This window comes from Thunnus albacares, chromosome 24 (assembly GCF_914725855.1).
Source record: "Thunnus albacares chromosome 24, fThuAlb1.1, whole genome shotgun sequence".
NCBI classification, from domain to species: Eukaryota; Metazoa; Chordata; class Actinopteri; order Scombriformes; family Scombridae; genus Thunnus; species Thunnus albacares.
This window is the reverse complement of record NC_058129.1, coordinates 8,126,770-8,139,947: the sequence shown is the minus strand read 5'-3', so window position 1 is coordinate 8,139,947 and position 13,178 is coordinate 8,126,770. Positions and strand designations below refer to the sequence as shown.

At 39.4% G+C, this 13,178-nt stretch overlaps 1 protein-coding gene across 4 annotated transcripts in view; it reads right to left on the bottom strand.

Annotated features, from left to right (window-relative positions):
* Positions 1 to 216: 216 nt before the first annotated feature.
* The window catches only part of LOC122976235 (interleukin-1 receptor accessory protein-like 1), a 301,394-nt gene continuing 288,432 nt past the window's right edge, over positions 217 to 13,178 (bottom strand). For 3 of the 4 annotated variants that reach the window (XM_044344602.1, XM_044344604.1, XM_044344603.1), the window contains exons 10-12: positions 9,518 to 9,688; positions 6,739 to 6,783; positions 217 to 4,002 (exon numbers count right to left, since the gene is read on the bottom strand). In XM_044344602.1, coding sequence (XP_044200537.1) covers positions 3,275 to 4,002; positions 6,739 to 6,783; positions 9,518 to 9,688 — 944 coding nt within the window. In that variant the 3' untranslated portion in view covers positions 217 to 3,274. The remainder of the gene's footprint in view (positions 4,003 to 6,738; positions 6,784 to 9,517; positions 9,689 to 13,178) is intronic. The other variant, XM_044344605.1, reaches the window with a different exon arrangement.

Below are 13,178 nucleotides of genomic sequence, written 5' to 3'. Positions count from 1 at the left end.
TTGTTGTTTCAAGGATTTACGGGAGACGGTAGAGTTATGGCAGTTAGGCCGCATCGGCTCCCCGCCAGGAAAAGAGATCCGGGCATCGTCAGCAATCTATGCCACTGCTCCATAAACAAAGTGAGCCGGGTTGGGTTTTCTGCAAACAAACACAGCACTCTCACTCTCTCCACACACACACAGACACACACACACAGCACACACAGAACTGAGAAATAACATTACCGTAAATGTGGTTTTATTAATAATAACAGTATCTCTTTTAATGAACATTGCAGATACATAATAGAAAATAAATCAGAAACAGGAGAGACGTCGTCTCAAGAGTCGTGAAAGTGCCTGGAATAATTCTGTGCTATATATTGTCATTGTTATTAATCTTCATCATCATCTTTATCAAAGCCGTCTTCGCCAGAAATGTTCGATTCATCATGAAACAAAAAAAACGTGTATCACCCCACTTAGAAAATGCAAACATTTGTATTCACACAGCTTCCCAAAGCAGGAGCTCTGACGCCAAACTCCTGTCAAAAACTCACCGATTCTACGCGTTAACCTCCAGTCAGGACTAGTGTTTCTACTTTGAGAGGCCTTGCGAATAATGACCATTGGTTTCATGAATATGGCTCGATTGTCTTCATCTTAATCACGTTATTGTCTTGATTATATTTACACAATGCCACGTCATAGAGCACAACAAACTCTTCTGCTCAGAATCGGTGCTCTTCAACGTAATCCATATTTCACTTTTCATAAGGGGGGGTTGGAGGGGGTCTGATTGAGGTGAACTAAAAACAGGCCTGCATCTGTGGGTTGATTGAATGATCTTGAATGAAGAGGATTGTTCCTCCAAAGTACAAATCCATCCAATATTGAACTCTGGGCAGCTTGCAGCAACTTAGTTTTCCAAAAACAGAAAAGAAAAAAAAAAAAACAGGCCTGAAATATTCTGCTGCCAGTTTAAAGTAAAATTAAAAAAGCTGACAACAAGATAAGGGGAGGAAAAAACACAATGTTTCATTTATTGTTTATGAGTTCATCACTTTGCATATTTTATGGCACTAAATGAAACACCTCTATGTTGTGAGATGTTGCAGGTATTTTAGTATGAGGTTAGTTTTCTCAAAAAGCAAACAATATGGCACAGCTGCAGGGCAGTTGAAGAGTAGTACGTAAACAGGCCGCCTTCACAGGTGTGAGAGGATATGTGAGAGTAGCTCTTGTTTTCTCGACCGGATGGAATCGTGCCGCTCCTGGTGGAAGCCATCGTCAGAGGAAAAAAAAAAAGAAAAAAGAAAAAAAAAGACAGTTTTGTGAATGAGAATGCTTCACTGTATCTTGCTTTGGTCTAACTTGCTTTAAGTAGCATTTCTATTGTATGGTTATATATACTCCAGGATTTAAATTGAATTTTTAAATACATTCTTGTCATTCTTAAGTATTAATTACATCTTTTTTGGAAGGGTTTCTTTCTAAAAGGCTATTAGGGAGGATACACCCCATGATTATTATTGGTCAGTAGGTAAAAAATATAACTGATCACTTCCTCTAAAATGTTACTTTTTAATATTAATAACTAAACATTAATAATATTTCACAACTTTATCATCAAGTCAGCAACTTTTGAAGACTCATTTTGGAGTGAAACTGTTTGTTGTTGTTGTTGTAGTCGTTAAAATTCCTGTGTCCCTTCGCCAAAGCTGAGCCAAGCAGCCGGGGTCGACTGAAAGTGTTCCGAACTGAGATGTGAAAGCCCTATTTTATTCATCTGTGAGCATAACTCAACCGACAAATCATTTCCGTTGACAAGGGGGATGGCGAACAAATAACAGAGCTGTCATTGGGGAGGAAATGAATAACAGAGATAACAGTTTAGCCCTGGACAGCCTTGTTTGGTCCTACGGAGGAAAGCAGACACAGTAAATGCTTCAGGTGACACTGCATGTCATGGCTTTCCTCTCCTCCATCTGTACTGACATCATCGATAGTGTAGCTCCATCCTTGTACCAAATCAACCGTGAAACGCTGCAATGACTGTGAAATCAACACAACATAAAAAGCCTGCTGAGCTGCTATCCGTGGTGTGTTGGAAATGTCAAAACTCCTCTTTTTAATGACGAAAATACAAACATACTATTTTTTTTTCTCTTGCAATATAAGGGTAAGACATTTAGTGAATGACCTATTGATTTTCGTGAGCTATGCAGTTCCACACAACAAAACATTGTTCTTTTATTATGTTTCCCCAAGTCCTTCTATCAGAAACTTTATAGGTATAACTTCTCTAAGCAAATATCCCTCAGTTACAAAAATAGACTTTTCTTTTTTCATAAAATAATACACATAATTAATTTTCGGTGATATAATCATCTGTTAAGGTAAATAGCAAGGCTTTTTTTTTTTTTAAAGTAAATGTTATCGTGAGAGAAACAGAGAGATGTGAAGGAAGCCTAGCACCATATTCTTCATATCACCCTTCACAGATATGACTTTTCCAAAAGCACTCAAATACGATTTGGGAACCCCGTCTGTTCCCCCGCTCTCTGGACTCCATATTTTGCATATTCTGGTTGAGTCCAGATTCTCAACCTTTTACAACAGCCATCAGATCTGAGACTCTGCTCCCTGAAATCCAAAACAAATCGTTCTCGTCTCCTAGAGGCTGCGACGTTTGCCCACCCCAAAAACCCCAAAAGCTTTATAAACTACACCAGCCAACAAATTAAGATAAAGGTAACAACGGTTTAACTAACACATCTCACAGGCCATTGCTTCACTTTTGTACAAACCGAAAAAAAAAGAGTCCCAACTGATGATAAAACATAAAGAAGAAACAAGTCCCAAACACTGATGCTACAAAGAATTAGAAAAACGTATGTACAGGACCCTGTATTCCTTGACTTTCTGGGTAAATTATCATAGGTGTTGGCTTGTGTTACGTGAGTGTTTATACAGGCATACAAAAAAGTTCTCCTTGCTTCTTTTTTGTTGTTGTTCAGTTTCAATAAAAGCTCTTATTGGACCAAAACAAAACAAAACAAAAAAACAATTGCCACCACCAGAACCCCCACCAATGTGTCCAGTGTGTCTGACGCCTCGTCCTCCCGCCCCTCCCCCTATGGTTTCCTGGTGCAAATTCAACAGCAGCAAGTAGCTTAGTGCCATTCAGGTCCATCTGGCCCCGGTGTTTTCAGGGTCCAAGTGCCAGTGGTGAGTCCTCCCTGTGACGGACATCATATGGATCCACAGTCTATCCTGCCCGGCACCCTCTCTGTCACCAGATGACGCTGGATATACTGGTCTCTCTGGGCAGCAGTGGCAGCATGGCGTTGTTGCCGTGGGCTTCTTCCAGACTCTGCTGGCGCAGCGACTTGGACTGAGGCCGCTGCCCGTTGATGAGCGTCATGGGGATGTTGCAGTAGGTGTGCTGGTTGCCGAGCGTGGAGAGTGGCGGGAGCGTGCCGCCGGGCGGCAGGTCGTAGTCGTAGCTACGGTAATAGTGTTTCTGCCTCATCTGGGTGTGGCAAGAGTTGTGGAAGGTCGAGCGCAAGTCCGGGTGTGCCGTCGCCATGGCGGTGGAGGTAGCCGCCGCCATGGAGATGGCTGAGACGGTCTGGAGCTCGCTGAAGGGGCCCTGCTCGCTGACGTCCAGCACCTGCTCGTGGGAGATGCTCAGGGGCTCCATGCGCTTGAAGGGCATCTCGTAGAGCAGCTGCTTCCAGAACTTGGAGTTGAGCTTGTTGCTGGACGGCCCGCGCCACTTGATGACTGTCAGCATCTTGATGGTGTGTTTAAGGGCCTCCACTTCCTGGTAGTTCATGATGCCGCGCAGCTCGGCGCACTCGATCAGGATGACCTTGATCTCGCCGGTCACCAGCATGTTGCGCAGCCGCGTCTCCAGCTCAAAGATACTCCACCCCCTCCGCACGACATAGCTGGGCGTCATGACAATTATGAGGCGCTTGCTCTGGTCCACACAGCGTGCTACATCCTCGATGTAGGCTGGATAGATAGACAGAGATAGATAGATAACTTTGTATAAACAGCAGTACATTTAACATAAGTTGCACTGTTTTCAGTTTGTAGGACTTATTTTTACTTGCTTGTATGGCGTATAGATTTAATCTAGATAAGTTTAATTGTACATGAAACTACACAGAGCTCATGGATGATGCAAATATGATGAAACATATCACACAGGCTGTTTAAAGAACTCTCTTGGCCTCATGCGGCTGCTTACCAAACTGCTCCTGTTTTATCAAAATTTCAATCAACCAAATCCAATTAACTCAAGATGAAAAAAAATGTTAATTTTGAAAAAAAAAAAAAAAAGACTGAAGTAATTTAAATTAAACATCAGATGAATTTTACAGTTACACATTTTTCCATGATTTGGCTAAACTAAACTCTAACTAAAACATCTATAAAAGCATTTCTAGAATTAATTATTGGATCTATTTAGACAGAATTGTAGACAAAAACAAAAGGGAAAGGGATCACTTGTTTTTTTTTATAAGATAACAGTAAACATAAAACACTCAAAGCCAAGCAAGATATGTGTGTGACATTAAATTTGCATCTTAACACCAGAAGGTAAAGTAATTGTGCGTTTACATTAAATACAGATTTGTATTCACCTCCTTAATGGGTAGCTGTTTGGCTAATAATGAATGTGATTAAGTGTTTCCCTAGGCCTGTTGTGTGTGTGTGTGTGTGTGTGTGTGTGTGTGTATGTGTGTGTGTGTGTGTGTGTCTGTGTGTGTGTGTGTGTGCGTGTGTGTAGCTAATGCCTGCTTTTAGCCTTTCCTGGCGGAGACGAAGACAGAGTGGCTCCTCAACAGCAGGTAGACGGGATTAACTGGGCTTCCCTTCCCAATCAAAGCTTATGACCCTCTTGTGTGTGTGTGTGTGTATGTGTGTGTGTGAGGAGAATTTTTTCTTCCTCTCTCTCTGTTTTAGACAAGAGGCATCTAGAGACTGTGAATAATATCTCAGTATGTTTGCTAGTTTTTCAACAAACAAATGCCACATCTCCTCTCTGTCCTGCTCTCCGTATCTCTGAGAATGAACTCCTTCTTTCATGTCACTCTTCCACGATGAGAGAAACCTGATTAGACTAAACTTGGATTTGAAGTCGCCCTTTACTTCAACATGACAAGTAAATCTCTTTTCTTTTTGATAATTGGTCCTCACTCAGTACTCCATCACAATGCGTCCCCAGAGCAACACCTCTCTTTGGGCCTGTTCAGTTTAGCTTAAACCAATCAGTCACAAACAAGTTTTTCTTTTACCTTACTGTGAATAAAACAAAAAGGAAATGGATAAATGCTTGCTATATAATTAGCTAATGAGCAGTGGTTTCATTTTATGTTTTGAATTGATTAAACTGAAAGTAAATCTGCCCTCTCAGGGTGCTGCCTGCTAACACTTTATAGCTTTATAGATTAAATTCCTCCTTTCAGAGACCTCACAAGCTTTACAATCAAAGCGTTGCATGTGTAATAATTGATTCCTACATAAAAACAAAATCAACGCTAAATTACAGGGGGCAGGAAATCACTGTTGCCCTGTTCCCTATAGTTTTTTCAAGTTTTCCATGAAAAAAGCTCATTGTGACAAGTAATTAAGCTTGTGGTGCTAACTGGACAACTCAACAGCTCCTACAGAAAATATAAATAAGTCAAAACTTTAAGTGATACTGTAGTAAAGTGCATGAAACATATGATAATCTGAAGTCTTGTTAGCAAAGAACATTTCACTATAAATATGATTTTATTACTTTCGGTATTCAGCTCTGTATGATCTTTATTCTATGAAAACATCTGAACTATAAATAAAGATACAAACATATTATACATTTGAAATGCATTTAAAGCCATTTCCCATGTAAGGAAACTAGAATTTTAATCAATAAAAAAATCTCCTGGTCATTCATCCTCCATATTTTATCTTCAGAGTTGACAAGTAAGCCCCTGGCTCTGCAATAGGGTTATAATTTACCAGCCAGGAATTCATGACTTCCAACTTTGAACAGCATGCACCAGAAATCTACTCAAATTTAGTTGCTGGAATTATCAGAGACCACAGTTTGGTCTAATAAAACAACAGCTACACTTCAGAGCAGAGTTAGAGGTTGTGACATTTCAGTTACAAATAAACAAGGCGTCAAGGCATCATAGGCTAAAAGATCAGAGATTATAAAAGAGTCATCTTTGCAATGTGTTATATTTACACCTGGTTTCCCCAGATAGGAATCATGACGCCAGGTGTAAAGTAGTCAAAGTATTTGAACAAACGTAGCTCCAAACTACTACAAGTTTTAGATTTTATAGATTTTAGATTTCTGGGACTGAAAGTTTGAATTGTTTTGATGCAGTTAACCCATCAGATGTATGTAATTCATTTAGATGCAGGTGGGGAAAAATAATCATGTTTTTCACTTTCATATTTTATAAAGGCTTCATAAGTTGTCACTAATGGCTGGTGGTTCATAAATAGTTTACTAATGCTTCATAGATTAGTAATAGCAATAGCAACCTAGGTTGCCAACCAAGTCACAAGGTTGAAAAAAAACATATTTCCTTATTACTGCTATATGGATCATTAATTAATAAGTTATTAACCACTAATGGAGTCATTAGTAACAACTTATAAATTACTTATTAGAAAATGTTTGACCAGAAAGTCTGTGTCGGTGTGTGTTGACACGAGCGTTAAAAATCGGGGGGAAGAAAGTACCTCTAAGTAGTCTTGTGTCATCCTGGAAATGATCATTGGTGAAACCTAAACATAGATATTTACATTCAAAGTATGATCAAAAGATTTGCAGAAAAGCATTAAAAAAACACAGTTGTGTTAATGTGGGGACATGGCTCTGGCATAAACTGTGTTTCTCAACTGGTGCTCTACTAGCGATGGTAAAGCGGTAATTGTGCTGACCAGTTTATTCCAGTTTAATATGGGACATGTAGCATAAAAAAGGCAAGGAAAAAGCCTTATATTTTTGCTGCCATATATTATAAACACTGAATGTACTGTACAGTAGATATATAAGAAATCTACCAGAATGGCAAGATGTTAACATGTTGAAAATAATCCAGCATACTGTAGAATAACACGTTACTTATCAGCAGCTCAGGAGAAGGATTGTTGACATATGCTGAAACCCCAAATGGCCAAACTGTGTTTATCTATAGCTGTGGATTATGCTTTATTATATCAACTGTTGAGATGTTAATACATTCCCAGTGGGAACTAAATGTTTACACATAGACACAATAAGCCAGTGAGCTGTGCCGCCGAGCTGGAATAGCGACAGATGCACTTAAGATTCCTCTCAATCCTTGCATTTTTATGCCATTTTTCCCATATTATAACAGTCCCCCAGCATCGAGCACATAATCACAGCAAGGGATTCAGTTTATAACCTTGGCACAATGCCACTGAAGAGGAACATAATTAGTAATGGCGGTATGTGCGGGAAGACAGGCAGATGCAAGTATTTAAATGAAGGCCAATAACATAATGATATTATCAAACTCATCTGTGTGATGAGTTAATCAAAGATAAGCACGGGGCATGGTGAGAGGCTCCATTAGAAATATTCTGTGGTAAAACATGCATTAATATCCATGCATAAAGAGCTTTTTGATTGTACAGCTGACATATTACATAGCAGCATGCAGAGGTACAGTTGGAGCAGGATCAGGAACATAGACTGTAATAATAGGGTTGGCTGTTTCTGCTAATTATGCCGCATATGTAGGATATTATGCCTCCCACAGGCTTTACATACTGTAGATAATGCACTTTAAATACTTGAGTACATAAAGAACCAACTATTAAGTCCAGACCTCTTCTGCTGAGTATTATTTAAGATATAGGTTTCCACAATTCACTTTCACAAAGGAAGCCTCCACAGGTCAGACAGCAGGAGGGGCTGTAGGGACTGAACTCTTGTTAAAGATGTTTCTGAATATTTTGTACATTTCTATCTGGAGCAAGTTGAACTGGGTTTGCACACTCCAGGGATGGAGAGGTATTCAGACCCGGTACATAATGCTGAACTGGAAGTAAAACTCTTTAAAAAAAAAAAAAAAAAAACTTCAGTAAAAGTACAGTGAGCTTAAGTATTACCTGTATAATTTACTCAAAGCACTCATCCAAGTGTTATATTATTAAAGTCATATTTTATAAATTCTCTTATGGAGTTATTATTACTGATGCATTAAGTGCAGGCAGCATTTTAACATTACAGCTGGTGCAGAAGCTGATGTAGTTTAAAAATACAATACAATACAATATTCACTCTAAGGTGTGGTAGAGTGGAGGTATAAAGTAGCATAAGTAAGTATAAAGGACAACCAATGTATGTGCAGAGTTTGACACTAGAAGGGGGGAAGTCTTTCTGTGCTCGCCTTAAATTCAAGGTGTGTGTACTAGTGAGCAGGCTGTTTAGTCAGACGCTCCTCCACAGCCCCATCAGAGCCAGAACTCAACTACTCTACCCCTTCATTGACACCACCTGTCACAATCCATGTGTGTTTATTTGAATTACAGTAGAGGTCATTTAACTCAATTATTTATATAGAAGTGGATATTGTTACGATACTTTTTCATATAGTTGAAATGTGCAGGTTTAGGTCTGTTTCGTCAAGTTTGCAGCTGGACTACTACAGAACCACTTGGAGGGGCTGCACTTGGACATTTCAACCATTCATCTATCACTTTTAGGTATCTTTCTCAATTTATCCAACTATTCTTACTTTTAGCTAACTAAATCAGCCATTTATACATTACATTACATTTAAACTTCTCTGCTCGCTTGCTAACTAGTCTTCATGCTTACTCAATTGCAACACCTAATGTTCAGGTGTTACAGCTGACTAAATATGTGGATATATTTCTTAAATCAATTTGTTATTTCTTTGAATTAGGTAAACTGATCCACACTCTCTTCACATACTCCCAGGCAGAAGCACCTCCAGGGATACAAATACTCCTGGATGGGAATCACTGCTTTTAGGGCTGCAACAATTAAAAAGGGGTGCAACTGTCTGTTCAGAGCTGTCTGTGATGTGTGACGTCTGTGTTGCCATGTGCCATAATTGCAACTTGGCAGCCTTTTAAGTGCATATCTTACTGCAAAAAAGCAATAAAGAATGAGTGGAGATGGTTATCAGCAGTTGTTATTGATTAACTACTCAAATAAAATGAATAAAATTATGAAATTCTAATATTGTTCCCTATTCTTTTTGTTTTTTTTTGTTTTTTGTAACCCTAATTGCCCCCTTTTAGCAGACTGATCCACTTCAATTAAGCCAGTCGTTAGAAAAAGATAATTTTATGATGATCAAATTAACACAATGATGGTCGCACGGGTCTAGTTATGCCAAAACACAAATGCATAAAAGAAAACAACAAACAAGGCATATCACCACTGCACTGACAACACGAGCAACACCAAGCCACAAAACATTCGACACAACTTGACATCGCCGCGAGAGAGAGAGCTTACTTCCTGTGGGGATCAAGTCCCTGTCTGGAATGAAGAGTTTATACCCATAATGCTTCTCCAGGACGTCGGGGAGGATCTCCAGGGCAAAGCGCTCCTCCTCTCGGGTCTCCTGGCTCCACTGGTCCGGGTCCACTTTTGTGTAGGACAGGTAAGCGTCGTAATCCTTGTTATCTGCAAGTAGAGGGGAGACGGGGAGACAGACACAGAAGTAGGTGAAATGTCACAGCTCCTGTTATCCGCCAGGCAAATCAGCGAGGTTTGTAAGCAGAGTCTTTATTGTCCTCAGATCCTTCAAACCAGACCCTTTCATTTAGTTTTATAATCCCTGCTATAAAGCAGGTGCAGAGAGAGAATAATAAAGCCTCGGGCTCAGCACTGTGAATAAAAGCAAGTCTGTTCTCTTGAATACTTGCATCCCTTCATGTATGAGCTTTTAAAAAGCTCCCAAAACCATTCTGCTTCAATTAAATGCTTTTTATAATTTGGACATAATGTTTCCTGCTTTGGTCAGCAAAGTTTTTCACTGCTATACCCAAGATGCTCACAATCTATATTCATGCTGGTGTGCAGAGAGCTGTTCATTCGCGGGGAGACTTCATTGAGACGGGGAGCCTCCATTACACTGACCTCCGGGCACCTCTGCCCATCTGAGTGCTTTTCATTACAGCGCCGTCCCCACTGACAAATAATGTTACCTTGATAGCTACTTTGCCCACTGCAGGCAAAACAAATTAGACTCCAGCCTGAGCTAAATGCCCAGCGCTGCCTGCTAGGCCGACACATGGCGTGGCTCCATCACCCACATGAAAGCTCTGATTGATGACGGATTTGAAAGGACTGAGAGGAGAGTGGGAAAGTGAGGAGCGGGGGTAGACTTTAATGTTTCGTCTCATGCTGGAGCACTCCTGTACAATGAGTCAGGAGGGTGGAAATTGAAGAAATGGAAGTGAGATATCCCAGAGCCTCTGACTACAGGAAGGAGATAACAGCTTTTGGCTCCTCCAGTAACAGCTCAGCTCCAATGTTGTACTCAAAGCTGACTGAAAAACCAAACCACTAAATTAATAAGAGTGATTTGGTCCTTGACTGGGAGTTTGAGGCTCTTATTCTTTTTTTTGTCATCGCAGTCAAATTTTACTATGGACTTGCTTGGTCAGTTCCTGGATTTTAGCCATGCTGATACACTATGTATGTGGCCATAAGTATAAAGACACTGTCTACATATTTATGTACTTTTGATCTCGAGCTTTTTTTTCGTTTGGGTTAGGCAACTTAGTTTTTATGCTACAGCATACAATGACATTTTAGACAACTTCCAACTAGAGCTGCAACACTTAGTCAATTAATTGACTAGTGGATTGACAGAAAATTAATCGCCAACTATTTTGATAAACAACTAATAAAGAACTAATTCTATGACAGCAAACAGAATATATTTGGGTTGTGGACTGTTTTTTGTGACAAAACAAGACATTTGAGGACATCACCTTGGGCTTTAGGAATCAGTAAGACTTTATTTTCCGTGACATATTTTACTATGTGATGATTAAATGTTTCAGTCAAAGACCATCGGAAAATAAAGTATGGGGAATGAAATGCCTCCAAAGAAATCAAAGAAAAAGGCTGGGGAGTTATTAAATCAGAGCTGCAGTCTATCAGAAGTTGAAGAGACACAAAAAAAGACAAGCGGCGGAAGTGAGCACCATGGAAAGTGGGTCCTTGCAGGTGAGCTAGTCGGACTTGTCGGCTCTAATACGCTCCATAATGAGGGAAGAGATTGGGGCTGCTTTCGACAGACTTCAGCCGCAGCTTGATGCTTTAAAGGTCGTGTTGCTACAATTAAAGCTACAAATTGAAATCTAACAAAGGCAAACAAAGAGCTCAGAAAAGAAAAAAAGAAATGGAAATACACAGCAAAAAGTTAAATCTATATGTTTGGACTGAAAAGCGATATGGAGAGGAGTGATCCCATTGCTCCTTAAAACTTTTTTAAGGAGGTGTTCCCAGGGGAGCTCATATGTGAACTGGTGGTAAACATTGCACACAAGATTGGTCCAGTGCTCAGGTTGAGACCCAGATCTATGATTGTAAGAATGCAGAGATATCAGGCGAAAGAGGCAATGTTGAAGCTGGCAAGAAGCAGGGGGGAGGTTATTTTTCAAGACATTCAAGATATTTCCTGATGTGACACCCGAAAACTCCAGGAAGAGGGCCCAATTCAATGACATCGGGATGAAGCTGTGCAAGGCTGAGGTGAGTCTCAGTATGGTATGGTATATATAGGAGAGACAGGAATGCATATGGGGGCGGTGTAGCAGTATATATTCCACATCAAATACCAGCCACAGTGAGATATGATTTAATGCCTGCTGATACTGAAGTACTTTGGTTGCAAATTAATTTACCGCATTTGAAACCTCTGCTGGTAGGATGTTGCTACAGACCTCCAACTGCAAATTTAATTTATTTTGGATAAATGTTAGATAAAGTGTGTGATCTTTATAATGAGATTTATTTTTTAGGAGATTTGAACATCGACTGGGATATGTTACACTGTGCACTTAAAGAGAAGCTGCAGGCTATAACTAATGCATGTAACTCAGTGCAAATGGTGGATAAACCTATAAAAGCATGCATGAAGAAAGATAGGTCCAAAAGTGAAACTTGTATTGATCATGAATTTACACATTTTAGTAATTTATGTTCAAACGCAATATCAATCCTAGTGGGGTGTAGTGATCATAATTTAGTGGTGCTTGTAAGAAAGACAAAGGCTCCAAAAGGACCTAGAGTAGTATTCAGGAGATCAATGAAAACATTCTGTGAAGAGTCTTTTATAGATGATGTTAAAAATATATGTTGGGAATATGTACTAGAGAAAGATAATCCAGATGATGCCCTTGAAGTCTTTAATGTGTTATTTATGCAAGTGATTTAGAAAACATGCACCAATTAGAAAGCAGACAGTCAAGAACTTGAGATCACCCTGGATAGATGAGGAATTGATGAAACAAAGAGATTATGCGAAAAATGTAGCTATCAGATCGAGTTATGAGTCTGGTATAGGAGGTTATGGAATTATGTAACTGCATTAAACAAAAAGAAAAAGCAATCGTTCTATGGAAATAAAATTAAAGATGTAAAGAATGACAAGAAAAAGTTGTGGAGTTCAGTAAATGGCATGATGGGATGTGGGCCCAAATCCTGCCCAGCATATCTTGAAGTGGAGGGGAAATTCTTGACTAAACTTGTATAAATTGCTAATCATTTTAATGATTATTCTTCATGATAAGGTAAACAATTTGAGGAGCAATATGCACCAACAAGTAATAGTACCCCCACGATACTAATTAAGGATTTAATAATGGAGAATAAGTATAAATTTAAAATTGCAAAACAACAACAGATGTTGAGTGTCTGCTTAATAAATGCAAGGACAGACCACCAGGTGTAGATAATTTAGATGTTAAATTTCTTAGAATTGCTGCCAATTTAATTGCTCTGCCTGTCTGACATATTATTAAATTGAGTACTGAAAAATGTATTTGTCCACCGGCATGGAAGATAGCAAAAGTTATTCCTCTTTCAAAGAATCTAGCTGCACCATTTTCTGGTACAAATAGCCGCCCTATAATTTTGTTACCAGCTTTAGGAAAGGTAA